The sequence below is a fragment of the Melozone crissalis genome, unplaced genomic scaffold, assembly GCF_028551555.1.
Source record: "Melozone crissalis strain CALT ecotype California unplaced genomic scaffold, PUWL_Pcris_2 ptg000029l_1, whole genome shotgun sequence".
In the NCBI taxonomy this organism is placed as follows: domain Eukaryota; kingdom Metazoa; phylum Chordata; class Aves; order Passeriformes; family Passerellidae; genus Melozone; species Melozone crissalis.
Window position 1 is genome coordinate 9,075,259 of NW_026535807.1, and position 25,482 is coordinate 9,100,740.

General features: G+C 67.9%; 7 protein-coding genes across 8 annotated transcripts; 2 read left to right on the forward strand and 5 right to left on the reverse strand.

Annotated features, from left to right (window-relative positions):
• The first annotated feature begins 77 nt into the window (after positions 1-77).
• On the forward strand, positions 78-4,612 carry PRRT3 (proline rich transmembrane protein 3). The gene is made up of 4 exons (XM_054280743.1): positions 78-150; positions 942-2,062; positions 2,154-2,294; positions 2,730-4,612. Exons 2-4 carry the CDS (start codon positions 961-963, stop codon positions 4,469-4,471), a joined length of 2,985 nt encoding a protein of 994 aa, XP_054136718.1. The 5' UTR covers positions 78-150; positions 942-960; the 3' UTR covers positions 4,472-4,612.
• Positions 4,613-4,707: 95 nt separating this feature from the next.
• CRELD1 (cysteine rich with EGF like domains 1) lies at positions 4,708-7,858 on the reverse strand. Its single transcript, XM_054280756.1, has 10 exons — positions 7,682-7,858; positions 7,134-7,216; positions 6,945-7,055; positions 6,769-6,860; positions 6,495-6,671; positions 6,313-6,408; positions 6,140-6,223; positions 5,932-6,027; positions 5,705-5,848; positions 4,708-5,600 (listed from the first exon to the last, which is right to left on the reverse strand). The coding sequence occupies exons 1-10, from the start codon at positions 7,856-7,858 to the stop codon at positions 5,380-5,382; spliced, it is 1,281 nt and encodes a 426-aa protein (XP_054136731.1). The 3' UTR covers positions 4,708-5,379.
• Positions 7,859-8,547: 689 nt separating this feature from the next.
• Positions 8,548-13,792, reverse strand: IL17RC (interleukin 17 receptor C). The gene is made up of 17 exons (XM_054281201.1): positions 13,755-13,792; positions 12,673-13,271; positions 12,217-12,590; positions 11,919-12,030; positions 11,808-11,852; positions 11,510-11,649; positions 11,255-11,317; positions 11,048-11,102; positions 10,765-10,949; positions 10,635-10,685; positions 10,507-10,552; positions 10,284-10,396; positions 10,106-10,174; positions 9,969-10,026; positions 9,729-9,824; positions 9,615-9,653; positions 8,548-9,155 (listed from the first exon to the last, which is right to left on the reverse strand). The coding sequence occupies exons 1-17, from the start codon at positions 13,790-13,792 to the stop codon at positions 8,548-8,550; spliced, it is 2,691 nt and encodes an 896-aa protein (XP_054137176.1).
• A 26-nt stretch (positions 13,793-13,818) lies between these two features.
• Positions 13,819-17,920, reverse strand: IL17RE (interleukin 17 receptor E). The gene is made up of 17 exons (XM_054281202.1): positions 17,882-17,920; positions 17,583-17,795; positions 17,490-17,505; positions 16,856-17,230; positions 16,664-16,770; positions 16,469-16,592; positions 16,258-16,397; positions 16,108-16,176; positions 15,941-16,007; positions 15,665-15,852; positions 15,462-15,509; positions 15,315-15,360; positions 15,049-15,197; positions 14,910-14,978; positions 14,781-14,832; positions 14,605-14,706; positions 13,819-14,426 (listed from the first exon to the last, which is right to left on the reverse strand). The coding sequence occupies exons 1-17, from the start codon at positions 17,918-17,920 to the stop codon at positions 13,819-13,821; spliced, it is 2,412 nt and encodes an 803-aa protein (XP_054137177.1).
• JAGN1 (jagunal homolog 1) lies at positions 17,814-18,985 on the reverse strand. Its single transcript, XM_054280768.1, has 3 exons — positions 18,899-18,985; positions 18,602-18,699; positions 17,814-18,522 (listed from the first exon to the last, which is right to left on the reverse strand). Exons 2-3 carry the CDS (start codon positions 18,688-18,690, stop codon positions 18,060-18,062), a joined length of 552 nt encoding a protein of 183 aa, XP_054136743.1. The 5' UTR covers positions 18,691-18,699; positions 18,899-18,985; the 3' UTR covers positions 17,814-18,059.
• A 15-nt stretch (positions 18,986-19,000) lies between these two features.
• On the forward strand, positions 19,001-20,918 carry RPUSD3 (RNA pseudouridine synthase D3). Of its 2 annotated transcripts, none has more exons than XM_054280766.1 (9): positions 19,001-19,089; positions 19,462-19,529; positions 19,606-19,650; positions 19,739-19,835; positions 19,924-20,031; positions 20,100-20,184; positions 20,254-20,380; positions 20,452-20,591; positions 20,672-20,918. In XM_054280766.1, the coding sequence occupies exons 1-9, from the start codon at positions 19,001-19,003 to the stop codon at positions 20,840-20,842; spliced, it is 930 nt and encodes a 309-aa protein (XP_054136741.1). In that variant the 3' UTR covers positions 20,843-20,918. The 2 variants fall into 2 exon arrangements, with proteins under 2 accessions (XP_054136741.1, XP_054136742.1); XM_054280767.1 differs by lacking the exon at positions 19,001-19,089 and adding an exon at positions 19,204-19,232.
• Positions 20,919-22,110: 1,192 nt separating this feature from the next.
• On the reverse strand, positions 22,111-25,374 carry TTLL3 (tubulin tyrosine ligase like 3). Its single transcript, XM_054280750.1, has 9 exons — positions 24,862-25,374; positions 24,426-24,737; positions 24,174-24,302; positions 23,992-24,106; positions 23,787-23,894; positions 23,365-23,533; positions 23,128-23,276; positions 22,805-23,051; positions 22,111-22,730 (listed from the first exon to the last, which is right to left on the reverse strand). The coding sequence occupies exons 1-9, from the start codon at positions 25,063-25,065 to the stop codon at positions 22,187-22,189; spliced, it is 1,977 nt and encodes a 658-aa protein (XP_054136725.1). The 5' UTR covers positions 25,066-25,374; the 3' UTR covers positions 22,111-22,186.
• Between the last annotated feature and the right edge of the window lie 108 nt (positions 25,375-25,482).

Consider the following 25,482-nt stretch of genomic DNA (forward strand, 5'->3'; position numbering starts at 1 on the left):
CCGGCCGTGCCCCGCGCCCCCCCTCCCGGTGCGGGCGGGCTCCCGTGCGGGTGCCCGCGGCTCGGGGCGGCGCGTGACCGGCTGCCGCTGCCGCCGCCGCCCGCTCCGCCGCAGAGCCCGGCCCGCCCGCACCGCCACCAGCACCGGCAGGTCAGCGCGGGGGGCTGCGGCCCCCGGGGCACCAGTTCTGGGGCCGCCCGTGCTGCGGCGGGCGGCGGGAGGGGGCTGGCGGCACCGCGGCCCGCGCACCGGGCACCGAGCGGTGGAGCCGGCCCGGCGCGCTGCGGGTGGGGTCGGCGGGATGCGGCGGCCGCACCGGCCCCGCTGTGGTCCCGCACCGGCCGCGGCCCGACTCCGCTGCGCAGCCCCGCCGGTAATCCGCACCGCGCCGCGGGGCCGCCGCCGCAGCAGCCTGGCGGTCCCGGCCCCGTTCCCGGCCCGGCGGGTCTGAGCCGGTGTGCGGCGGCAGCGCGGGGCTCCGGACCGAGCATCCCCGCCGGGATGCGGCCGGGACGCGCCAAGGTGAACGGTGCGCGGCGGAGCGGGGCCGCCGGCGGCGGGGACAGCGGGCGAGGACACTGGGGATGGAGAACCGGGGAGGGGACACCGAGAGGGACGCCAGGACTGAGCACCGGGGAGGGGACATTAAGGACGGAAAGGGACACCGGGGTCGGGGCCACTAAGCACCAAGGACCACCCACACCGGAGACACCGGGATGGGGAACACCAGGGGACACTGGGAAAGGGAAGACTGGGAATGGGGTCACTTGGGACGGGGACAGCTGGGAACAGAGCCCAGGGCTACCCGGGAAGGGACAGCCAAGCCACTGTCTCTCTCCCTGGGCAGTGGGTGGCCAAGGGCACAGCAGCATCACGGCCAGCTGCACGAGTTACCCGGGCATCTGCCGCGGATCCTGGCTCACCACATCCCCATTCCACAGGGTCGACTCGGTACTCACCATGGCTGCAGCACAGCTCGTCACCTGGGGGATGCTCCTGGCCACCGGGGTCCCCGCCAAAGCCCAGGGGGTGGCGCCGGCAGGGCTGTCCTTAGGTGGGGACCCCTTGCACAGCCGTGCCTGGGGACAGCAGTGGCCAGGCCCATCCCCTGCCTGGGAGGCATCGGGGGAGCCCAGCGGTGCCGGGGCCCCAAGGAGTGAGCGCTGGGGGGTCAAGCACCCCGTGCACTGGTCCCCACCTCTGCAGGCAGGGGATGGCACCAGGGCACCCCTGGAGATGGAAACCACTACGACAGGTGCTGATAGCAAGGTCTGGAGGGACGGCAGCGCAGTCCCGGCTGTGACAGAGGAGCCGCTTGTTGCCTGGCGAGGGCACGAAGCTGAAGTCCAGGACAGGCCCCTGCCCCACGGCTCCGCACTGGGTACGCCGGGCCCTGAGGTGCCCACGGACAGAGGAGCAGACTCTTCAGGGCCACCCTGGGCAGGGCAGGGCCTTTCCCTGTCCAGGCACAGCGTCTCCAAGACAGCCAGCACCCCCAACCCTCAGCCAGCCGCACCCACCACTGCCCTGGACCCCACGCTGGCGGCGGGGATGAGGACAGCAGATGCCCAGGCAGGGGGACACACAGCAGCAGAGGGACACACGGCGGTCCCGGGCCTCTCTCAGGATGCCAAACTCACTTCAGCCAGCAGCCAGTCGGTCCCGCCGGGCACAGCCCCTGTCTCTGATCCCGGAGGAACGGGGCCAGCCTGGGGTCCCCATGCCAGCCCTGGCTCTGTGCAGCTGGTGGGCAGCTGGGGGAACACGGGAGGGCCCCCCAGCCCCTCCCCGGCTCTGCCCAGCTCTGCCCCACGGCTGCGCCACACTGCCCCGTCCTGGGGGCTGGCTGAGCCCTGGACTCGGGCGCTCCCGTCCCTCCATCGCAGCACCCGGAGGGCCCCGCTCAGCCACGCCACCACCAGCCCTGGCGATGCAGGCCCCCGGACGGACCCTGGGACTATGGGGCAGCGGGGACCTCAGCCTGTCCCAGGGTCTGTCCCCAGCACCGGCCCTGCGCCACCCCCCGCCTCCAGCACGGGCACCCCCGGTACCCCGAGCACAGGTAGGAGCCAGCACAGTGCGGGGGGACCCCTTGGTATGGCGGGGACCAAGCCCTGCAGGTGTCAGCGCCCTGCTCTCTCTCTCTCTCTCAGGACTGCTGCCCGAGGAAGACGTCGGCTCCCCGCAGCAGGTCCGGGGCGCCGTGGGCCCTGTGAGTGTCCCAAATGCCACCCAAACGACCCCACAGCCAACGGCACATCCCACCACGGGGACGCTCGGGACAACGCACCCAGGTGATACAGGGCTGCGTCCAAGCCCATCCGTTCTGCAGACGCTGTGGGAGCCCATCCCCGGGGCGTCGGGGCTGGCGGGGGGATGGCAGCTATCTTGGGCTGCCCAGCCGGGACACAGTGACACCTTCAATCAGGATTGCCACCTGACAGCGGCCCTAATCTACTCCTGCCCGCAGGGATTAGCGCTAAATGCTCGGTGGGTGGGGGCTTCCCCAAGGGGGTGGGGGACGTGACCGGGGTTGTGCCACCCCTTGCACGGCGCGTCCTGAGAGAAAACCCCGGGAGGCACCGGTGGGCAAAGCCCGGCCAGCACAGGGCATCCCCCGCCGCAGTGTCGGGGTGCCACATTTGATGCAGCGCAGTGCGGGGTGCAGGTGCGGCCCGAGCGGCACCAAGCCCCCCACTTCCCCCGACTGTCCTCCTTCCTACCTGCAGACACGCCGGGGACGCAGCCCGCAGCCTCCAGCACCGCGGCCCCCTCGGCCACGTGGCGACGGGCAGGGACGACGCCTCAGCCGGTGCCCCGGGATCCATCATCGCCGCAGCCACAGCCCACGGTCCGTGCCCCGCCGGCGCCGGGGGCCAACGCGAGCGGGCTGCGCTGGGCCGAGCTGCAGCGCCAGCTGGGCTTCTCCTGGGAGGCCCACGTCTATGGACTGGCTGCGGTGTTCCTGCTGCTGGCGCTGGGCTGCCTGGCCGGGCTGGCGGGGACAGCCATCCTGCGGCCCCCACACCTTCTCCACCTTGTGGGGGCCCACGGGCTGCTGCTGGCCGCCTGCCTGCTGCGGGCCACCTTCCTGCTGCTGGATCCCTACGGGGCACGGGGCCGCCTGCCCAGCCCGGCGCTGCTGCTGCTCAACACGGCCCCTTTCCCCCTGCTGCTCGCCGCCTTTGCCCTCCTGCTCCAGCGGCTGCAGCGCCTGGCCCAGCTCCAGCTGCTGCCGTCCCGGCTGCGGGGGCTGCCGGCGCTGGGGGCTGCCGCTGCCCTGCAGGGTGCGGTGATGGGCGCCGCCGACCTGCTGCCGCCTCGGCTGGGGCTCCCGGCCGCGCTGGGGCTGCAGGCGCTGGGCTGCGGGGCGGGGGCTCTGCTGCTGCTGGGGGGGCTCTGGGGGTGCTGGCGGGCGCTGCGGGCGCCCTGCGAGGGGCCGGGGCCGCAGCCGGGGGCGCGGGCGCTGCTGGCGGCGACGGTGGCGGGGCTGCCGGTCTGCGGGCTGCAGCTCTTCAGCGCCGTGTGGCTGCGGGCGGTCCTGGGGCCCCAGGGGCGCTTCTCCCGGCCCAGCTGGGCGGCACAGCTCTGGCTGCGGATCGGCGAGCTGGGCACGGCCCTGGCGCTGCTGGCGGCCGCCGCCGAGCCCGTGTGCTGCCGGTGCCGCCGCCGGAGCCCCGCCGGCCACTCCTGCTGGGCCAAGGCACTGCGGTACTTCTGCGCCGGCCGCAAAGCTGAGGCACCCGAATACCCCAACAACTGCTACGACTGGGCCGGCGGCGGCACCGGCGGCAGCGGCGCGGAGCGGACACCCGCCAACGACATCTCCAAGAACCTCATCCGCAACCCGGCGGAGCAGCTGCCGCTGCGGGCTCTGAAGGACAGCAACGAGGTCTGGGCAGCTGGCACCGGGATGCCGGGGCTCAGCCCCAAGTGCCCCAACATGCTGGCCGCCCGCTCCTGCGCCGCCTTCGAGCAGGGCTCGTCGCCCTCCCTGGGGGAGCTCATCTTCCGCCCGCCGTCCCCCATCGACCTGCGCCGCAGCATCGACCAGGCGCTCTGCCGCCGCCACCTCCTGCACGACGGCCTCTTCGGCCGGGCCCGCCGCGGCTCCGGCTCCTCGCTGCACGGCTCCCCTGCCCCCGACAAGACCCCCGGCCTGGGGCGCATGGTGCGCTGCAGCTCGCTCACGGAGCTGCCCGGCCCCCGCCAGCCCCACGGCACCATCACTGTCACCGTCACCGCCTCGGCCAGCTCGCTGGAGAGCAGCTCGCTGAAGATCAGCTGGAACCCCTGGCGCCACGGGCTGTCCTCGCCCGACAGCCTGCCCCTGGACGAGGCGCCCAGCCGGGCCCCGCTCCTGGTGCCCGCCGGAGCCCCCGGCTGCGAGCGGGAGGGTCCCCGCGCCTTCCCAGCCCTCGGCAAGGCGCTGGACTCCCGCAGCCTCTCCAGCGACACCATTGAGCTCTGAGCCCGGGACAAGCAGAGACTGGGGGCGCAGAAGGACGATGTGAGGGTGAGGACACTGTGAGGGTGCGGGGGTCTGATCCTGTGCCCCTGTAGGGCCGGGCAGGGGCGGTTCCATTTGTGCCAAACGAGAGAAATAAAGAGTTTATGCTGGGAGGAGACGGTCCTGTTGGCATGTGAAAGCGTTGGTGGGCAGCAGCACCCCCAATCTCCACCAATTCCTACCCTGAGCAGCCAAGCTGGGTGTGCAGAGCTTTATTTCCTGAGATATGGACACACGGACAGATGGGCACACCCCGACGGACAAACCACGGACAAATGCAACGGCCACACTCATGCATCCAGCAGGGCCCCCTCACCAGCACAGCACCCTGCCAGCGGCGAGGGGCCCCTGGCCCCCAGCCTGGGAGGGGAGATGGGCTCTGCCCAGGGATGGGGGGCAGCTCTCCCAGCCGCACAGCTCAGGGCATGGGGGGACCCAGCCCCCCACTCTCCCACAGGGAACGGCCTCATGGGAGGGGAGTCCTACAGGGCCAGGAGCCCCAGCCTGGGGGCAGACAGCAGGTTCCCTCCCTCACCTGCCCCTCCACCCCCTCACCTGTCACAATGCCCGGCCTCTCCTCCAGAGCACGAGGAGCTGGGGGCAGCATGCTGTGCCCCCCACACGATGCTGCACTGCCTGGCATCACCCCTCCATCCAGAGGGGGCTGTGTGGGAGCCCCCAGGATCAGGTACTCCTGGCTCATTCTGCAGGGACAGGGAAAACAAGACCCTATGCTAAGGGGGGGGGCTGGGGGACGCATGCAGGGCACAGCATCTACAGGATGCAGCCTTGGCAGCCAGCCCTGCTTGGGGGAGGCCCTGCACCCCAAGCTGAGTCTGCCCCTCTGCTTGTGCCCAGCAGCTCCAGAGCTATCTGCCCTTCATGAAGCCATCGAGGACACGGTCACTGCGGTCAGAGAGCCAGTAGCCAGCCATGGCAGCCACGGCGCCAATGAAGATGGCGGTGAAGACCATGTCACCCTTGGCAGCCAGCGTGGCGAGGGCACAGATCATCACACCAAAGAACATCTGCTGCAGCACCACCACCTCGTCATCAGTCACGTCATCAAAGAAGCCCTTCTCTGGGGCATCTGCATGGACAACACTCGTGGGAGGGCACAGCTGACCAGCAAGAGTCCCCCCTCACGTCCCACACCCCCTGCCCAATGTCCCCCTGCACTGCATTAGGCCATACCAGGGGGCTTGTCCTCCACGCACTGCCCGTCTCGGCGGACGTGGCCTTGGGCACAGACGCACCGGTAGCTGCCCTCTGTGTTCTCACACACCTCCTGCACCCCTGTGCACACTGGCTCCTCGGCACTGGCACACTCATCCACGTCTAGGGGGGGAGCCAGGGGTCAGGCTGGGCTTGGGCAGTGAAGAGGGGGCAGTATGGCCCCCCAGTCCATGGGAGGCACTCACCCAGGCACTTGGCTCCATCCCGCCAGTAGCCCTTGTTGCATTTCTTGCAGCGAGCCGGCCCAGCACCCATGCAGCCGATGCAAGCCGTGGAGCAGTCTGCCTCAGGGAATGGAGCCAGGGTTGCTGCCAGAGCTCCTTCCCAGCCCAGCCAAGGTTGGCCCCAAGCAGGGAAGAGCCACCTGCACGAAAACCCCCCCTTCCCCCTGACCTCGGCACTCGTAGGAGCCCTCTGTGTTGACGCAGTACTGGTTGGCTCGGCAGTGCGCCATCTCTGTGCCACACTCATCTATATCTGCAGGAGAGATGGGGACGGCCCCGCTGAGCCTCAGCTCTGGGGACGCAGCCCCCACGGCCCTGAGCTCACCCCTGGCCTTCACTCACCGATGCAGCGGTGCTCATGCAGCACCCAGCCCCTCTTGCAGCGAAGGCAGCTGGAGTCCTCGGGACCCGTGCAGCGCCCGCACGCCTGGTAGCACTCTGCGGGCAGGGACAGACACGTGGACACGGGCAGGGGGGAGCTGCCTGTACCCAGGCTGTTCAGCACCGGCAGAGCCCCCACCTACCAGCACACACGAGGTGGCTCTTGTTCCGTGAGGCCTCATAGTAGCCGTCCCCGCACTCGGCGCAGAAGGGGCCGCCGTAGCCGGGGCTGCAGACGCACAGGCCGGTGCCACGGCGCGTGCCGTCACCATCGCAGCGCCCGTTGCCGCTGCAGGGCTGCCGGGGCCCGCCCGCACAGGCTGCACGGGGAGAGACCAGTTGGCAGCTGGGACAGAGGGCAGCAGCCAGGAGAGCCCCTCTGTCCCACCAGCACCCGCTCACCCCACAGTTACTCACACCGGCAGTCCGGACCGTAGGTGCCGGGTGGGCAGCAAAGCATCAGCTTGTCCACACACAGCCACTGGAAAAAGTCAGGGTGCTGCTGCTGCCTGGGGAGGGGAAGATACAGCACTCAGCCCCCTGCCACCTGCCTGTGCCCCTTGCCAACCCCCTGTCCCTGTCTCCAGACTCACTCATGGAACCACCACTGCTCCACGTGCTCCTCGCTCCGCTCCAGCAGCTGGTGACAGGCGAAGTCCGAGGGGGCACAGACACCCTCCAGCACCTCCAGCAGACGGGTCTCGCTGCAGGGACACAAGCCAGTGTGGGGTATAATGTCTGCAGCAGCTGGGCTGCCCCAGCCCCTCACTGGGGTCACTTACCTGTGCTGGTACTTGGACAGCTTCTCTTCCTCCCACGCCGTGTTACCCCCACCGAAGCCCTCATGCTCTGTCCGCTCCAGGCCCTGGGTGATAGGGGAGCGGCAGTGCAGGCATGGAAACCCCCCCAATAACCTCTCCATCCGTAGGGCTCCACAGGACACATCACCTGCAGGGACCGGCCACCCTCTCCCCTCCCCAGAGCCCAGTCCTTGTGCCCCTGGGAACGCCGTAGGAGTGCCTCCACTTCACCACTGTCCCCCGCAAACCACCCCTCCATCGGGCCCTGTCACCACCCTTATCCCCCGGTCTGTGATTCCTCTGGGCCCCCCAACATCACCCCACCCAGGACCCCCCTTGACCCTGCTCACTGTCACCTCCAGGCCGTGTCCCCCACGTCTGCCACCCGTGGGCCCCTCCCGTCACTGTCCCCTGGCCCCCAGCTCCCCCCCGAAGCAGCGGCTGTGTCAGCCCACACCCCTCGGTGCCTTTACCCCCCGTGTGCCCCCTCGCCGCGGCCTCCATCACTCCTGTGCTCCCCCGGCGCGCACCTTGATGAAGCTGTCGGCGAGGCCGCGGCAGGCTCGGCACGGCTCGGCGCCGTCTCGGTGTGGGTCGGGGTCGGCGTGAACGGCCAGCAGGACCCCCCCGAGGAGGGCGGCCCCCAGGAGGGCCCCCCCCAGCCCGGGCCCCCCGCGCCGGGGCGAGCGCGGCAGCAGCGGCCCCATCGTGCGCCCGCCCCGCCCGCACCACGTGGGCCGCGCCCGCTGACTCAGCGCCGCCGCCCCCGCCAATGGCCGCGCGCCGCCGCCGCCCGCCCCCCGCTCCCAGCCAATCAGCGCCGCGCCATGGGCCCGCCCACCCGCGCCTTAAAGGGGCCGCGCGCAAAGGCCCGGGACGTGGGTGCGCGGACTGGCTGCAGTGGGTGACCCCGCACGGAGCGGGACCGGGTGCCCGGAGCGCACCATCCCGGGCCTCGCCTGGCCTGGGAGGGGCCCTCTAAATATCCCTCCCACCCCAGCCAAACCAGGTGGGTTGACCTTCACCCCCTCCACTCAAGCTGATCCAGTTCCCTCCCACTGTGCCCAAATTTGCCCAGTTCCCCCTCATCTCACCCTAAACTGGTCCAGTTTGTTCTCACACTTTCCCCCAAACTGTCCCAGTTGCCAATCATGCTCCAATGAGCTGGCCCACTTCCCCATCATCACCCCAAATTGGTCCATTTCCCCATCCACCCTCCAACCAAAAAACCCCTTCCCCTTCATGCCCCACACAGCCCAGCCCCCTTCCTGCCCCTATACCTCCCCATCATCCCTCTCCGTGCCATCTCAGTCCACCCCATCACCCCTTCCCCACCCATCCCAGTCCGTGCTGGGCTCAGAGCTGGACTCACACTCAGCAAAAGCACTGTCACCCTTTATTCTCCTACCGCCCGCTGCAGAGCCTCGGCCACGGCCGCCACGTGTGGCTCCAGACACCGGCCCCTGTGCCGAGCTGGGCCCGCCAGCGCCTGCAAGAACCGCTCCATGTCGGCGGGCAGGGCGAAGGCAGGGGCTGCCCGCAGCGCTGGGGGCACTGCCGGCACCAGGGCCTCCAGCCGGGCCACCACGTAGTGCCCCTGGGCCACCGCCAACACCGGCATGGCGCAGGACAGAGCCGCCGCAAACACCTCGCAGGGTGCCACAGCGGGGACATCGCCAGGGTCAGGGCTGTGCCGGGGCCCGAGGCTGCTTTCAGCGGCCCCGGACTCCGGCACAACCCTGGCCCCGGCGTCCCACTGCTGTGCAGCAGCCACGGCTGCCGGAGAGAGGAGGAGGATGATGGTGTCGCTGTCACGCAGCGCCCGGTGGTGCTGGGCGTGCAGCCAGGGCAGCGGCCCCAGAGCTGCCACCCCGCTGCCACCTCCCGGCGCCGCCACCACCGCCAGCCCCAGGGAGTGCAGAGCTGCCATCAAGGCACACGCTGCCCGCTCCGCCACCGGCTCTGCTGCGTGCACCAGCAGGGCCCGCCGGCCCTGCAGCGGACCTGGAAGGGAGATCATCAGTGCCCGGATCCCTCTGGGCACCCTGTACCCAGCCTGTGGTGGGAGCCATGCTGGGAGGCACCCACGGTGGGGGAGATCGTCCCCTGCCTCTGTCAGCCGAGCCCTGCAGCACCCCCTGTACCCAAGCTAAAGCACAGCCACGATGGGAAGCAGCTGAGACCACCACTGATGTGAGTCCCCCAGTCCCCTTGCCAAATCCTTTACCTACCCTAAGGGACAGGCATGGTGGGAAGCAGGTTGCAATCTGCCCCCTCCCACCCCCCATAGGGTTCTCACCCTCTTCTCCCTCTTCTCGTTTCCCTACACCCCTAACTACCCTGTCAGGCAGGCAAACATGAACTAATCTGGGTGGGGGACCCCCTCACTCTGTCCTCTGACCCCTCTGGGATAGGTACAGACTGCCCACTCCCCCCGAGGCCTCAGACTCAACACACACTCACCACTGGAGCCATAGCCAGCCCTCAGGGATTTCAGCCATCCTGCAGGGAGGAGAGGCAGTGAGGTCCCAGGAGGGGTCCCAGGCCAGGCACAGCCCCCAGAAGGGCACCACTCACCTTTCATGTCCTCCTTCTTCATCAAGAGCAGCAGCAGGAGACAGGCAGCTCCCAGCAGCACCCCCATCCACACCAGGGCCCAGTGGGTACGCAGGTCTGCAGGGCAGGATCTGCATCCACCGAGGGCCCCCAGCACCCAACAAAGGTCTCCAGTGGCTCCACAGGGGGGGTTCCCTCCCTCAGCCCTCCCTCAGCCCTCCCTCAGCCCTCCTCTCCCCCACCGTGGCTGTCAACACTCACACTTGTGCAGGGGACAGGCCCAGAGTGTAACCCCAGTTCTGTTCAATGGGTGCCACAGCTGTGGGGAACACAGGGACACGTCAGACACTGCCCAGTCCCTGCCCACTGCCCACAGCCCACTGCCCACTCACACTGACCTGCTGGCACTGCCCCCCTGCCACATCCTGCTGCAGATCCTGCTCCAGCAGCCCAGGGTGCCCTGCTCCCTGCAGCAACACAGCACGTCAGACAGCAGTGCCACCACTGAGGGACACAGGGGTCCCTGTGCCACCAGTACCACTGCTGCCAGGACATGGGGGTCTCTTCCTCTTTTACCCTGCTGGTGAAGCTGGCCAGGGGTGTGCAGGCACCCCTCTCCATGGCACACAGTGAGGCATTCCCCCCACGCTGCAGCAGCAGGAGGTCATCGGGGCGGCCGGGCAGCGCTCCTGGGAATGTGCCAGAGGGCTGGGTAGGTGTGAGGGGAGGCCAAGGAGGGGTCCCACCCCTCAGCTGCACCCACAGGCTGCCACTACCCTCCCACCCCAGCAACACTCACGGTCCCGCAGGCACTGGGTCAGCCGGACCTGCCCACCACTCCACACCTGCCCAGAGAGAGGATTAACAGTGCTTGGGGCTGATGTGGGGCTGCCCATGGGGCAGCTGTGGGGCAGAGTAGTGTCCTACCTGCACGCAGAGGTTGGGGTGTGGCCGCAGCCCTCCGAACTCCTGGGGTCCCTGTGAGTGCAAGGGACGCTCTGTAACTGTCACCAGCATCCTTCCCAAAGCCCCCAGCGCCCCACAGAACCCCACTCACCTTCCCCCCGGCAGGCTGCTGCAGGCCAGGCAGGGGTTGGCAGGGCCTGGAGGGTACTGGCTGCCAGCAGGGCACCAGCTCGGCCAGGAGGTCGCAGGGGGCTGAGAGGGAGCAGGTCAGCACGTGCCCCTCGATGTGCAGGACCAGCCGGCTCCGCGCCCACAGTCGCTCCCAGGCCTCGGCATCTGCAGCGGCACCAGGACAGGAGTGTCACTCCCTGTGGTGTCCCCTCAAGCCCCTCTGTGTCCCAGCCCCCCAAAGCCCAGCCTCAGAGTGAAGGTACCATGAGAGAAGGGGCACAGGGTGGCCCGCAGTGGGTCCTGGGTTTCCGGCCAGACCTGGGGATGGGGAAAAAGACAAGAAAAGCATTCATGCTGTGACCGTGATCTGGCCGGCCCCCTTGGGATGCCAGAGGGAGACATGGAGCTTGGAGCCCCTCTTTAGAGGCCACTTATCCTGCCACCCCCACAGTGCCCGGTCAGATGCCCACCTGCAGGCAGAGGCAGGGCAGCACCTCATCGGCGGGCAGGACATAGCTCATGGGACTGCTCTGCTACCAGCAACCAGATGTGGGTCACCCCGTGGCAAATGGCCACCAGCAGGGTCACCCAGGGGGATCTGCTCCCAGGGGACCCTCTCCCAGCACACTGCCTATAACACAGACATGGCTTCTCGGGAACGGGGAGGAGGGCAGTAACCAGAGAACAGGCAAGGTAGCGGGTCAGGGAATGGGGTGCATACTCACCATGGTCACCACACGCCCTGGCCCACTGGTGCCATGGCTATGGTTGTGGTAGAGCCGGAGTGTGTAGCTGTGCCCTACTGCTGCCCCCTCCACCTCCACAACCACCTCCTTCTGCCCCGGGGAGACCCGCAGCCTGGGCACTGTGTGAGAGGCAGCTCAGGTCACCCCGCTCCAGGCACTGTCTGCCCAGCACCATGGCATGGGGCACGGCACCCCCAGGGTCACTCTCCCCCCTGGTGTCCACTGCCCGGCTCTCCCCAGGGGATGCAAACCGAGGTGGGGTGATGCCAGCACCTACCTTGGCACTGTGGGACAGCATCCTGTGCTGCGGGCCACGAACAGTCTGTGGGGACAGTGAATCAGTGGGCAGAGGGGCTGGGGCCACTGCAGGGGACCTGCCGGGGCTTACCTGGCACCCGCTGCTGCTGGCTCAGCCTCTGCCGGCCCCGTGAGTTCATGTATGCTGAGATGTGCAGTTCGGAGCCCAGCGGCGCCTCGAAGCACCGGAAGATCACCCAGCCCTGGGCAGGAAAACCACCACCCCACTGCGGTGAGGCACCGGCACCGCCAGCTGCCACCCCACCTCCCTGGGGCACAGGAACAGGACCCCCATGCCACAGAGATGCGCTGATGCCAGCGTCTACATCCCAAATGCCCAGGGACTGACAGTGTGGGGACACTGACCCCGGTGCCCCACATCTACGTACCACGGTTCGGCCGCGCAGTGCGGGCCCCAAGGGTGCCCAGACCTCCACGGCCACGCAGCGAGATGAGGCAAACGTGTGCCCAGCGAGCAGCAGCAGCCCAGTAACGTTGGGCTGGGACGGGGTGGCCCCAGTCGCTGGTGACCGCTGTCCCCCATCACTGCTGTCCTCTGACCCAGCGGTGCCCGGCTGCGCGGAGAGGGGGGACTCGGCGGCGGTGCCGGTGGCCGGTGCCAAGGCCAGGCGCACCCGTGCCTCCAGGCAGGGCGCACAGGCCGTGGGCTCGGTGCAGCGCAGCGCCGGCTCCAGCCGCAGACGGGCCAGGGCCAGCTCCTGCCGGGGTCCCGGGGGCTCTGTCCCGCACAGCACATCGGTGTCTGCGGGGACACAGAGGGCAGCGTGGGGGGGAGTCCCCATGCCCCGGGTCGGGTAGGGGCCATGGCAGGGTGATGCACTTACCCAAGAGGCGGCAGGTGAGGCCCTGGGGGAGGCAGGGGTGAGGCCGGCGGTGGTGCCAGGTGCCCGATGCCGGCGCGCTATGGACACCAACCCACCTGGGAGCAGGCCAGGGTGTCGCGGGGGTCCCCACGGCCACCCGCCGACCCCGCCACCAGCACCAGCAGGAGCTGCCCCAGTGCGTGCATGGTGGGGCCGGGGCCTCGGGGTGCCCCGGCCCCACGCCGGCTGCTCCCCGGCAGCCCTCTCCCGACTCCACGGGCCCCACCGCCGCCGGCGGCTCCCGCTTCCTGCTCCGATCCCGGACACCCGGCTCCCTGCGTGGCGTCAGCAGCCGCCCTGGGTGGGGCCTGCTGCTCCCGCACCGGCCGCGGAGGGCTCCGTGTCCCGCCACCCCTGCGGAGGGCTTGGGGCCCCACAGGGTCGAGCTGGCTCCATGGCACGGGCACGGTGCCAGGCTGGCCTCAGGCAGCCGCCGCGGCTGTGGGACACGGTGTGGCAGCCGTGCCGGTACAGGCTGTGCCCAAGCGGGTGCGTCCTCTTGCCCCGCCGTGCTGCAGAGAGCACTGGGCAGCCCCCGGTCCTCCAGGGCACCAAAGAATCTCCCCCGGGACACCACAGAGACAACAGGGCAGGGTGAAATGACGCCTTTATTGCTTCCACCCCAGACCAAGTCCTGCTGGCGATGTCGAGGCAAAGAGCAGGGCCGGGCTGTGCCCAGCACCCGCCCCTCCAGCCACCTGTGCGTGGGCAGGGCAGGGAGCCTCCATCTCTCAGTTTCTTCCTGCACCACCCCAACTCCTCACTTGGCTGTGCCGTCCAAAGGTGCTTCTATGGGCTCTCCTCTGGAGCGGGTCCCTGTGTGGGAATAAAGCTGCCCCTGCTCGGGACAGCATCTCCGCTCCTGGCCAGAGATGCCAGCTGGATGCTCACTCCAGCCCCAGCAGCACACTCCATGACTGAGGCCAGTCCTGCTCGAACCCCTGCAGCCCTTCCCGGGGCAACCATGGGTGCCCCTCCTGCCGCTGCAGTGGGCACACGCTCACCTGAGCCCTGCCTTTTCCTGGCAGAAGCCCTGCCCTCACCGGAGGGCTGCACCACGCCCTGCACCCCTTGCGGCCATGCCCAGCTCAGGCCCAGCCTGGGCACTCAGGTGCCAGAAGCTGCCCCGGGGGGCCGGGGCGGGGAACTGCCCTCCCTGGGCCCCACGTCCAGCAGGCGGTGCAGGAGGGCCCCAGCCCTGCCCCAGCGGCAGTGCCGAGGGGCCGGGGGGCTGCCCCGCAGCGCCCCCAGCAGCCCGGGCAGCTGTCGGGGCAGGCGGTAGGTGGGCAGGGGCCGAAGGGGTCGGGGGACATCGCGGGGGCTGCAGAGCCGGCTGAAGTACGCCAGGACCCACCCGCTGCCACGGCCCGCCGCCCCCAGCTCCCCGTGCAGGCAGGCCATGGCTGCCCCAAAAATGTCATGGGCATCCCCGGGCGTGCCGTCGGCCATCCCGACCTGCCACCGACGGAAGAGCCGGGCGCTGCCCCGGCTCCAGAGGAGCAGGACAGTGCCGCGCTGGCGGCCCACGCGGCCCCGCTGGGCGTAGAGCCAGGGCAGGGCGCCCGCCTGGCCCAGGCCGCCCGCTTCCCACAGGTCCAGGCGCACGTCACAGCCCAGCCCCGTGCGCAGCCGCTCGGCCAGGGCACACACCAGCCCCAGGTGCTCCTCGGAGTCGGGCGAGTACAGCAGCAGCACGGGGCGCCTGCCAGGGACACCTGCGGGGTGGAGGGGACAGCAGTGACAGCTCAGCTCCATGTCCTACTGGCATCCCCTGGGATCCAACAGCATCTGCCATCCACCACCCTGGGACCCCCTGCAGCCTGGGAACTGGCATCCCCTGGCACTCCAGCCCCTCCTGCCGTCTCTCCTGCAGCCCCCTTGGGTGCTCCTTACCATCGTTTGGCCTCCAGGCACCACGGCAGTTGAGGAGCAGCACAGTCACCACCAGTCCCAGTGCCAGCACCAGCCCCAGCAGCCCGAAGTGCCTGCGGGAGACTGGGAGAGGGGCAGTAAGGGGCTGTCTGCCCATTTCCACTGCCCCCTGAGTCCCCTCCAGGACCCCCTCTCACCATCGGGACAGAGCAGCTGCTTCCGAGCAAAATGCACGTCCGAGCGCCACACCTGGGGAAGGGGCTGGGTGAGAGGGGGACCATGTTGGGTCCCCCACAGCAGAGATGCCTACACAAGGGTCGCCTTACCAGCACGCAGCTGCCCAGGACCTGCACTGGCAGCAGCAGCGCCAACTCCCCTGGAGCAGAGCCCTCTGGCTGCAAAGCACAAGAGCAGGCTCAGTGCGGGTCTGTCCCCACCACGTCCCCCCAGCTCTGCAGCACTCACCTGTGTGACAGTGTAGAGCGGGGCCTCGGGTTCACACTGCCCACCCCGGCGCTGGCACAGGGCTGCACTGAAGGCTGCAGGGATGCGGGAGGTGAGGTGCAGGTGCAGCTGGAGCCCCCAGACACTCACTGAGACATTCCAGGCAGTCTCTGCGGCCACCAGAGAGAGAGGGGAGGTTGCAGGATGCCCGACAGGGTGAGGGGTGCAAGGGACCCCAGAGCAGGGCAGGGCTTAGCCTAGGGCTGCCTCCCGCTCATAGGACTCACCTGACTGGTGGGGACACTCCACATGGCTGCTGTTCTTGTAGGAGAACTGAAGGAGGTGAGATCAGCAAAGGGCAGGGTGAGCTGCCCTCACCCACCACAGCCCCCAGCCCCTTCTGAGATGGTGCCCACCCACCCACAGGGGCTTACTCGGAAGCAGAGCTGGGGGTGCACGTCCACCTTGTCCAGTACGTACACCTGGAACAAATGGAGAGTGTGTCACAGTTACCATCTCTGACCCACACAGCCACAGTGCCCACCCACTGCCCTACAGGGACCCTGAGATCCAGTGGATGCCCCAGCGAGTGACATGGTCCCACATCCTGTGACATCTCAAGGTCAGGAGCCCTCACCTGCTCGTCCTCACTGGCTGTGGAATTGGGGATGTCGTGACAGGGTGCAGCCTCATCTGCTGCCTCCCTCCAGCAGAGGGTGGCCCGTGGGTGCAGGGGGCAGCTGGCACTCAGCAGCATTGCCATCTGGTCCTTGCTGCTGGTGCTGAAGTCGTGGAAGTGCACCGAGGACCACAGCTCGGGGCCATCTGTGGGGCGCCACATCAGTGGGGTGGGGAGACACCCAGGGACACCCCTGGGACTCAGCTCCCCTCCCCACAGGCACCAGGCACTCACAGGCATCTGGCCGGTCACGGAAGGGGCAGTGTTTGCTCCGTGGGCTGTCGTGGTGGGAGTAGGAGGCCTGGGGCAGCAGAACATGATGGTCAGAGCAGGATATGCCCCCTCTTCCTCCTCATGGGAGGGCAAAGGGGCTCTGATGGCTGTAGGGGAGGGCAACTCACCTCAATGCACAGGCAGGGCACCAGGAACTCATACGGCAGTGAGATGTGGTGGCCTCCGGGCACCAGCACCTGCAACACGGAGGGAGCATCAGCTGGCAGGGACTGTGTCCCCCAGTCTGGGACGGGGGTGTCGGGGGGCAGAGCCGTTACCTGCTGGTGGAAGGGCCGGGGCAGCTCCTCACACTCCAGGGCCAGCTGGTGGCACAGCCGCACCATGAGGGGGGGACCCGCGGGCACCCGCACATCAATGGCCCGCAGCTCAGGGAGCCAAGCATGGCTAAAGACAGGCCCTGCAGAGCAGCCAGCGGGTCAGCTGGAACCGGCGTCCCCCCGGGACACCTCCCAAGCCCTTCAGTCTCACCGGGTGGCTCAGCGATGACCGTATGGCTGCAGCTTAGGGCCAAGCCCCGATCTGGGATGGTGCGAAGGGAGACGAGGACTTGCCGCCCGCTCTCTGCCGGGAAGCAGTCGAACTGCACCTGCCACTGCGGGGAGCAGGGGCTCAGTGCGGGGTCCGGGCCTCGGTGTGCCCCGCTGCACCGCCCCGCAGACTCACCGCGGAGCTGCCCGACACCCGGCGTCGCTGCCACACCTGCAGCCAGCCAGCTCGGTTGGAGCCCAGCTCCCGGAAGGCGAGGTGCAGTCCCCGGACACCGCCGAGCTCTGCGAGAAACCGGCGTGGGGTGCTGACATGGGTGGGGGCACTGGCTGTGTGTCCCCTGCCAGGGGATGCCACCCCCGGCCGTACCTGAGGCGGGGAGGGCCAGGCGCACCCGCAGGCAGGGCTGGCAGGGCTGCGCGGGCAGGCACAGCCGGGCACGGCTCAGCGACAGCGCGGGCGGCTCCAGCGGCGGCTCGGGGCGGGGAGGGCGGCGGCAGCGGGGGCGGCTCAGCGTCCTGTCGGCTGCAGGGGGAGAGCAGACGGGGGGCGGCCGTGCGCCGGGGGTCCCGCGGGCAGCAGGAGCCCCGGGCGCTGGGAGGGCTTGGAAAGGGGGAGAGCCCCGGGGAGTGCCGGGGAGGTGTAGTCGGAAGGGAGGTGCCCCGGGGATCGAGAGTCCTGACAAACCGGGAGCCTCGGTGATTCGGAGTCCTCGGAAGCGGGAATCTTTGGGGGTCGAGAGTGCTGGGAAACAGGGAGCCCCGGAGATCCGGAGGCTTTGGAAGCGGGGAGCCCCAGGAGCCAGGAAGTTTCGGGGATCGGGAGGCTTCGGAAGAGGGGAGCCCGGTGCCCCGGAAACCTGGAGCGCCCCACCCTCGCCCTCCCATCCTCCCGGACCCAGTAGCCGCGGGCAGGGGAAGCCCCACCGTCCCGCCGCACCCCGAGCCGGTATGGGCGGGCAGGAGCAGCCCCGCGCTGACAGCCCTGCCCCGCCGCTACTCACCGGTGGCCCGGCACTCCTGCAAGCAAAGAGACGGGGTGAGCGCGGCGCCGCCTGCCCCCACCTTCCCCCCCACCTCCCTTCCCCGGCGCTCACGAAGTTGGCGGAGACCCGCAGGCGGGTCACGGCGGCCCCGGTCCCGGACGGCAGCAGCAGCAGCGGCAGCAGCGCGGCGGCAGCGGCGAGCAGCTCCGGGCGCCCCATGGCCGAGCGCCGCCGCTCCCCGCCCCGCCCCGGGCCGGCCCCGCCGCATTCCTGCACCGGCACGTGCGGTCCCGCCGGCCCCCCCACCCCGCCGGGCGGCGCTTCCTGCGGCGCAGACACGCGTGGGAGAGCGGACGGTGCTTTATTTCCATAGAGCAACGCGCGGAGGACGGGGCGCGCACCCCAGGGACCCTCCACGGCCCCGGCCCTCGGGGGTCTCCCCCGTGCATGCGAGCGCGGGGCCGTGGTGTGCCTCAGACACCCACCCGTGGTCCCCGGGGATCCCCCACCCACCGGAGCTGCGCCAGCGCTGCCCCACAGGACTGAACTGCAGAGCTTCAGCACCTCACGGAGCCCACCTATCCCCACTCATTTCTTCTTCTTCTCCTGCGTGCTAGTGAACCAGGAGTCCAGCAGCTTCTTGCTGTAGTAGAGTTGCCAGCCATGCACCTGCGCGGCCACCACCACCACCAGGTACATGACAGAGACGGCCGAGAAGCCGAAGATGAAGCGGTAAGCTTTGCCGTGGCGGTACAGCTGCTGTGCCATGGGGAACATCTCCATGGCCCCGTAGATGAGGGGAGCTATGGAGAAGAGGCCGGTGCTGATCATGGAGAGTACCAGGTAGCTGATGTTGTTGCGGGGGAAGGACAGGAGGCCCAGCAGGGAGGGCAGGATGCTGAGCAGGTAGGGATACTCCCACTGATAGGGCATGGCCACCTGGTCGTGGGGCAGCAGCTTGAGGTGCCCCACGACCATCTGGGCCAGGAGCAGCAGCCAGATGACCACATGCGTGTAGATCAGCTTCTTGATCTCCGACTTGAGCGTCACGCTGGAGGAGAGAGTGCGGGGCCATCAGGGCCTGCTGGGGTCGCGTGTCCCCCCGGGATCCCGGGAGAGGGGACACCTACCTCATCTGGTAGTGCGAGGCCACGCGCTCCCGGTGCTGGAAGTCGCTGCCGTCGGTGCCGGGGGCGCGGGGACCGCCGCGGGAGGCCATGGCGCTGTCCTGGGGACACACCGCGTCAGGCGGGGCCGCCCTCCCCGCCCGCCTCCCCAGCGCAGCCCCGCCACAAGCCCCCCGGGCCTCCCTCCCACGGCGACAGCCCCGGGGCTCCCTCCCCGTGCCCGCCCTGCCCTCCGGGACATCCCCGCGGTGATCCCCCGGGGCTGACACCCCCGGCCCGCCGCTCGCCGCCGTGCCGCACCTGCGGGCGGGACCCTCTGCCCGCGCTTCCGCTGCTCTATGGCCGCGGCTGCCGGCTCCGGATGCCGGGGGCACCGCTCGGCGCAGGCGCGGCCCCGCCGCCATGGCGGGCACCGGGAGCGCCGCCGCCGCCGGTGCCGCCGCCGCCGTGCGCGGGCTGGCGCGCCCGGGACCGGGAACGCGCACCGCGGGGTCAGCGGGGGGCGAGGGTGGATGCATGGGGTGGATACATGGGGTGCGTGCATGTGCGGGGTGCGGGTGTGCAGAAGTGCCTGTGTACCCCCGTGGGGCGCACGCCCACGGGTGTGCTGGCGCCTGGAGATGCACACGCGTGGGTACAGAGCGGTTATGAATTGGGGTTATGGGGGGGCTGTGGGATTGGGGACGTACCTGTGGGGTCGCAGATGTGCGAGCAGAGGGGCCGGGGAAGCGTGAGGGTGCGGACACACGTGGAGAGGAGGGCGGACAGTGGTGGGTGAGATTTATGGACACGCAGAGTGGGGTGCAGGGTGGGTGCTGAGGGCAGTCCCACCTGTGTCCCCCTGCCCACTCCATCCCCTGCAGGTGGAGGCGGCTGCTGGGCCCCAAGGAGACGCTGAGGCTGCTGGAGGGCTCCGTGGTGCACCGGGAAGGTACCTGCGACAGGGGAGAGTGGGGACAAGGGACACAGTAAGGGAGGTACATCCTGACCAGACTTCCCCTCACTAGGAGCCCTGCTGGCACTGAACAAGCCCCCTGGCCTCCCCGTTCTGGGTAAGTACAGCACAGCAATGGGGGTCTGCAGGGCTGGGGGTGTCTGCGTGGGGGCTCAGCAGCTGCTGACCTGCCGGCACCTCTGCAGGGCGTCCTGGGGACCTGAGCCTGGATGCGCTGCTGCCGGCACTGAGACGACGCCTGGGCCTCCCTGCTCAGCTCCACGTGGTGAAGGCTCCTGCCAGGTGTGGTAGGAGGGTCCAGGCTGGAGGTCCTGGGGTGGAGCTGGGGCTGCCTTTCCCCCTGCAGGTCTCAAGCAGCCGTGTCCCACAGGGAGTATTCTGGCCTTGTCCTCCTGTCCAGCTGCTACCACACCACTAAGAAGCTCCAACAGTTCTTCACCGATGCTCGTTGGAGAGGCCAGTACCCTGCCACGTATCGGTGAGTCCTTGGGACCCTGCCATGCTGGCATGGGAGTCCTATCCCCTTCTCACCACCTTACCCTGCAGTGCCATCACCGTGGGAGTCCCAGCAGAGGTGGAGGGTGAAATCTCCGCAGGGCTGAGCTGGCAGCAGCAGGGGGACAGAGCCATGGTAAGGGTGTGCCGGTGGGCTGGGGGCACAGGGGGTAGCCCAGGGAGTGCTGAGGGCTGTGCTCTGCAGGTGGTGCCAGTCCCAGCCCCAGGACGCCGCAGCCTGGCCAGGAAGGATGTGAAGAGCACCCTGACACGCTACCGGGTGCTGAGTGCCGTGGGGGGCTGTGCCCTCCTCCAGCTCCAGCCCAGGACGGGTGAGTGTCCCCCAACACCTCTGCCACCTTCCTGACCCCTGCAATCTCACCTTGTCCCTGTTCCTCCTCAGCCTTCCCAGAACAGCTCCAGGTGCACCTGACGCTGCTGCTGTGCCCGGCCCTGGGTGACCACAAGCACTCCTCCCGTGTGGGCAGGGTGCTGGGAGTGCCCTTCTTCCTGAGCCCTGAATCTGCCCCGGCCCACACTCAGGTCCGTGGCCAGGCTGGGTGCTGGGTGGGGCTTTCAGCACAGTCTCAGTCATCCCACTGAGCTGCCCACTCACATTGCAGGTCCTGGACGACGAGTTGCTGTCCCGGCTGGGGCTTTCTCCACAGCAGCTCCATCGCCTCCCACTCCACATCCACCTGCAGGAGCTAGTGCTGCCCGAGGGCCCCCTCTGTGCCCCCCCACCACCATACTTCCTGCACACTCTGCGCTGTCTGGGGCTGCCTGAGCACTAGGAGCCCTATAGTGCTGCCGTGGACACCCACTCCACCCTTCTGCTCTCTGCCACCCCATTAAAATCCCCCCCATTGCCTGGGTGGCCCAGCACTCAGTTCTTTTCTTGGCACACAGAGGATGCATTTCTCCTGGCTGTGCCTCTGGGGACACCAGCCCTGCCACCACTCTCTGCCTGCCCTGGTTCCAAGTGCTGGAGTGCAGCAGCGTCATCACCCAGCGCAGCTCTGTCTGGCAGGGGCGACCATAGGCAGGAGCAGAGGCAGCTTTTCCTGCCTGCTCTCTGCCCTGGCAGCCCCAGTTCCCACCCACAGCCCCATCCCAGGGGCTGTCCTACCCCTCCCCACAGCTGTTACACACAGAAGGTCCGAGACAGACTCCTTATCACAGAATCATTTTAAAGCACGGGAGGAGCTGGGTACCACAACACAGCAGTGGGATCTCTTTGGGATCAGAGGCAGCCTTTGTTGGCTCAGCAAGGACAGGCAGGGTGCTGTCCACTCCGGGGGCTGTCTCAGTGTCCCAAGTCTTCTGCATCCCTTTGGGAGCTGCTGTGTTCTTCTGCTCCAGGTACGGGGTCCCGGTGCTCTGTGCAGACCGAGGTTGTTGCGGCGGCTTGGCAGGAGGGAAGGAGCGTGCAGAACCTTGGGTTTGCCAGGAGTGTCTGAGGGTTCCCCGGGGTGGTGGCATCGGCACCCAATCCAGGGGACAGCCACTGATCCGGGGCTGCTCAGGTGGGTGACTGAGCCGTGGCAGCCCTCGGCTCCTGGTAGGGGAGGCCCGAGACTTTGTTGGTGCTGGGGGGTCAGGGCTGGCGGAAGGGCAGCGGCTCTGTTGCTGCAGAGGTGGCAGCTTCTTTGTGGCTGCTCTGGGCTGGGTCCCCTCGGTGGTTCTGCGCGCTGGGGACACAGAGCGCTTGTAGGCACTGGGCACCGTGGTAGGAGATCGATGCCGGGCTCTCTGGGGCACCTGGGTGGTTCTGCACCCTGGGGACAGGGAGAGCTTGGGGGCACTGGGCACCGTGCTAGGAGAAGGATGCCGTGCTCTCCAGAGCACCTGGGTGGTTCTGGCCCCTGGGGACAGGGAGAGCTTGGGGGCACTGGGCACAGAGTTGGAGAAATGACGCTGTGCTCGCTTGCGTGCATGGGTGGTTCTGGCCCTTGGGGACACGTGGAGCCTGTGGGCACTGAGTGCAGTGGTGGAGAAATGACGCTGGGCTCGCTTGGAGACGCGGGCTTCTCTGGCCCTGGAGAACACAGGGTCCTGGAGAGTCCTGGGGGGCTGGTCCCGGGCTTGCTCTTGTTCTGACTGGAGGCTCTTCAGGGAACAGCCTTTGACCAGCAGCTTCACACGTCCTGACAGAAGCTTGGGCACAGCTGCCTGCAGGGAGACAGCAGGTATTGGAGGGGCTCAGGGTGTCTGGGGGGTGTGTAGCCCCCATCCCCCCAGCCTACCTCCTTGTAGATGAGCTCAAACGCTCCAATGGAACATCTGGGGTTGTCCTTGCGGTCGAGCACGAGGCACAGCGTGTCCCGCTGGACGTTGGCACAGAGCTGTCGGGTCACTGCCGAGGAGGGGCTCATGGTGGGGCAGGAGTTGATCTCCAGCAGCCAGGGCTGGAGGTTCTCCCCAACAACGAAGTCGGCCCCATAGAGCTCGAAGTTGCCCTTGCGGAAGCGCACCCGGTCCCGGGCGCTGCGCAGAGCGTTCAGGATCGCCGCCTTCATGCCGGGCACCAGCACCCCGTGCCAAGCATCCGCCTGCCCCACCTGTGCCAGGTATTCCTGGAACTGCTTGTTTGACCAGATCTTGTCGGGGGGCACGCGGGGGTCCTGGTCTGGTGATGTCTTGTACCACTTCTGGACGGAGACGTTGCAGAGGTGCCTGGCACTGGGGCAGGGAGAGCGGGGCTGGGTCAGGGGGTGCCGGGTGCTGGGGTGTGGGGAGCCGGGGTGGGCACTCACCGCTCCAGGTGATGCAGGGAGAAGGGCCGCGAGCAGAAGCGCAGGTAGCAGTCTTGGTAGAACCAGACGGTCAATGGCTTCCAGTCAGTCACAACAAACCACTGCCGGATGTCGAATTTGGTGCCGAAGATGGTCATCAGCCGCTCCACGTACTTCTGCACCACCCATCTGCCCACCTGCACCGAGGGTGCAGTGCAGCTCCATGCCAGCTGCAGCATCTCCTCCAGCCGTGTCATGCAGATGATGCCTGGGAAACAGGCATCATAGTGGGACCCCTCCTAAATGGGCAACTTCTGTGTGCTCCCCACTTCCCCCAGCCTTACCTCTGCCTTGGGATTCAGCACCAGGCTTGAGGATCCAGACGTTGAGCTTGCCCTCCATGTCAAGCTGGGGCAGCTTCTCTGCCAGGCTCTGCAGCAGGTTCTGGCACTGCTTCCGCTGCTGCCTGGTCAGCACCAGCCCTGCCCCCTCACTGTGGGGGGAAGGGGGCCTCAGCAGCAGCCCTGCCACAGTGCCCCTGTTCCCCCATGCCAGGGGGATGTCCCCCCATCAGCACTCACTGTGCCACACGGTAGTATTGCTGCAGGAAGTTGTCCCAGTCGATGCATGTCCTGCAGGGGGATGGGGTGTTCCTGTCGATGTCCTCGTGCTGCAGAACGCCCAGGTGCTGCTTACAGACCTCCAGGGCTTCTTCCACCAGCTCAGGGTACAGGGGGGAGCCTGGCTGTGCTGTGGAATGCTTGGGGTGAGAGATGTGACTCCTATGCCAGCTTTGGGGACAGAGCCTCCCTGTGGGATGGGTGGCTTTGGGTGCATGGGTATGGCATTGGGAGCAGAACACCCATGAGTTGGGCTAGTAGGAGGGAGTGGGGGATCCCAGGCCACAGCCATGAGCAGAGGCTGTGCCTCCAAGCTCAGCCATCAGTTGTCCCTAACTCTGTACTCTCTGCCATCGTCTCCAGGCCTAGCTCCAGGTACTCACCTTCCCTATTGTTAGAGTTTGGGACCTGCTCAGTCCTCACTGGCCTGTCCCCAGCCTCCTCCAGGGCCAGTTTGAGCAGGCTGCGTGCTGCTGTCAGGCGGAAATCCTCTGCAAGAGGGAGGCATCATCCCCAGCCAGTCCTGTGCAGGACACTGGGGCAGTGGGAGCACAAGGAGGGACAGGATGGCAACAGCCTTCAGCTCACCAATGAAAGCTTCTCGATCATCTCTGGTCCCCAGCCGGTAGCACCGGGGGAAGAAGGCGTTGGGGTCAGCTTTTTCAATCCACGGCAGGTTTTGTAGGCTGAGGCACAGCCCCTCCTGTTTAGAGGAAGTTGTCAGTCCCTACTGGACCCCATCCCCCTGCCCAAGGGCTCCAGCCTCCCACCTTGGTGGTGAATGCATCCACCCGGGCATAGTGGTTCAGCACGCTGTCCTCCTGCAGCAGCTGGCGGTCAACGGTCTCAAGGAAGTTGGTCCAGATGAAGTTTGGCAACTGGTCCCGTGCCAGGTAGGACTGGCGGAGGGAGGAAGGCAGGGTGGGACACAGAGCCCCCATTCCACCACCCTCGTGCCCTGTCCGAGGCTGTGCCCATGCCTGGGGCAGTGGCAGGGCTCAGCCCCAGCCCTCTCTGCTAACCATGAGGCGGTGGATGCACAGCGGGTCCTCATCGCACTGCTCTTCCTCCTTCTCGGCAGGTAGCCATGGGTAGTGCAGGGGGTCTGTGCTCTCCACAACAGGCTGTGCCCCACCACGTGGGTTCAGCAGCACCTCCCTCTGCTTAGCACTAGCGCTGCCTGGCGCCGTGTGCTGCCGCTGCCTGCTTTGGTCACTGCAGTGCTGCTCCAGCTGTCTGCCCGTCCTGGGCGCCTTCCTCTCCACCCAGCCCCGGGCTCGCAGCAGCTGGCGGATGATGGGGTAGGGGCCCTGCACCATGAAGATCTTCTTCTCCTGTGCAGAGACCAGTGGGCTCAGCCTGCCCCAGTTCTTGTTCCTCTGGCTCGGCTCTCCTGAGCCAGAAACGCAATAAATGCAAGCAGGTGGCATTTGAGGTGTGTGAAATCGGGTCCCTCACCTTAACGGCCCTCTCCACATGCAGCTTGGCCTTCTTGATCTGCTCAAGGGTAAACAAGCGCTGGCAGCGACCCTGGTGGCTGCTGCTGGTGGCTGCTGAATGCCCTGTGAGGACAGCCCTGTCTGAGCCCACTGTCCCCATGTCCCCAGTCCCACAGGGCAGGCATGGGGAGGCAGAAAGCACTGACCTGCCTGCCTCTGACATGAACTTTGGGGCCTTGAAAGGGTAGCCTCCGACCTGCCGAGCTTTGTGCCACCGTCCCAGCTGCAGTGCACAGAGCCAGGATACCCCACTGTACCCTTGTCCCCAGCCTCCTGGGCCGTGAGGGGGCTGAAGTGTGCCCTGCTCAAGTATTGTCCCTGTCTGGAGGGCTGTGTGCCTGCAGTGCTGCTCTCTGGGTCACACTGTCCCATGGCAGCCTGAGGAGAGCTCTGGGTGGCTCTTCCTCCTCTGTGCCAAGCAGCTTGGCCTATTCCCCTGTCCTGCTGGGGACTGAAGTTGGAGTGCAGCACAGGACATGGCCTCTGAAGCCCAGTACCACTGGTGTTAGAATGCAGGATATGGCTCCCCAACACCAGCACCGCTGTGATGTCACAGCCCCAGCTCCAGCCACCACGATGG

Coding starts and splice junctions, on each gene's coding strand:
- PRRT3 (XM_054280743.1), top strand. CDS start 961: ATGGCTGCAGCACAGCTCGTCACCTGGGGGATGCTCCTGGCCACCGGG. Junction 2,063..2,153: donor CCCCGGTACCCCGAGCACAG/GTAGGAGCCAGC, acceptor TCTCTCTCTCAG/GACTGCTGCCCGAGGAAGAC. Junction 2,295..2,729: donor GCTCGGGACAACGCACCCAG/GTGATACAGGGC, acceptor TCCTACCTGCAG/ACACGCCGGGGACGCAGCCC.
- CRELD1 (XM_054280756.1), bottom strand. CDS start 7,858: ATGGGGCCGCTGCTGCCGCGCTCGCCCCGGCGCGGGGGGCCCGGGCTG. Junction 7,217..7,681: donor TCGCCGACAGCTTCATCAAG/GTGCGCGCCGGG, acceptor CCTATCACCCAG/GGCCTGGAGCGGACAGAGCA. Junction 6,224..6,312: donor GCATGAGCACCGCTGCATCG/GTGAGTGAAGGC, acceptor TCTCTCCTGCAG/ATATAGATGAGTGTGGCACA.
- IL17RC (XM_054281201.1), bottom strand. CDS start 13,792: ATGGCCGCAAGGGGTGCAGGGCGTGGTGCAGCCCTCCG. Junction 9,825..9,968: donor GGCCTGTCCCCTGCACAAGT/GTGAGTGTTGAC, acceptor CCTGCCCTGCAG/ACCTGCGTACCCACTGGGCC. Junction 9,156..9,614: donor GGCTGGCTATGGCTCCAGTG/GTGAGTGTGTGT, acceptor TCTCCCTTCCAG/GTCCGCTGCAGGGCCGGCGG.
- IL17RE (XM_054281202.1), bottom strand. CDS start 17,920: ATGCACGGGGGAGACCCCCGAGGGCCGGGGCCGTGGAGG. Junction 16,771..16,855: donor CCTGGCCCTCCCCGCCTCAG/GTACGGCCGGGG, acceptor GGTTTCTCGCAG/AGCTCGGCGGTGTCCGGGGA. Junction 14,833..14,909: donor TCCTGGGCAGCTGCGTGCTG/GTAAGGCGACCC, acceptor CCCCTTCCCCAG/GTGTGGCGCTCGGACGTGCA.
- JAGN1 (XM_054280768.1), bottom strand. CDS start 18,690: ATGGCCTCCCGCGGCGGTCCCCGCGCCCCCGGCACCGACGGCAGCGAC. Junction 18,523..18,601: donor GCCTCGCACTACCAGATGAG/GTAGGTGTCCCC, acceptor TCTCTCCTCCAG/CGTGACGCTCAAGTCGGAGA.
- RPUSD3 (XM_054280766.1), top strand. CDS start 19,001: ATGGCGGGCACCGGGAGCGCCGCCGCCGCCGGTGCCGCCGCCGCCGTG. Junction 19,836..19,923: donor GTGGTGAAGGCTCCTGCCAG/GTGTGGTAGGAG, acceptor CGTGTCCCACAG/GGAGTATTCTGGCCTTGTCC. Junction 20,185..20,253: donor AGCAGGGGGACAGAGCCATG/GTAAGGGTGTGC, acceptor TGTGCTCTGCAG/GTGGTGCCAGTCCCAGCCCC.
- TTLL3 (XM_054280750.1), bottom strand. CDS start 25,065: ATGTCAGAGGCAGGCAGGTCAGTGCTTTCTGCCTCCCCATGCCTGCCC. Junction 23,534..23,786: donor AAACTCTAACAATAGGGAAG/GTGAGTACCTGG, acceptor AGCATTCCACAG/CACAGCCAGGCTCCCCCCTG. Junction 23,277..23,364: donor CAATACTACCGTGTGGCACA/GTGAGTGCTGAT, acceptor TTCCCCCCACAG/TGAGGGGGCAGGGCTGGTGC.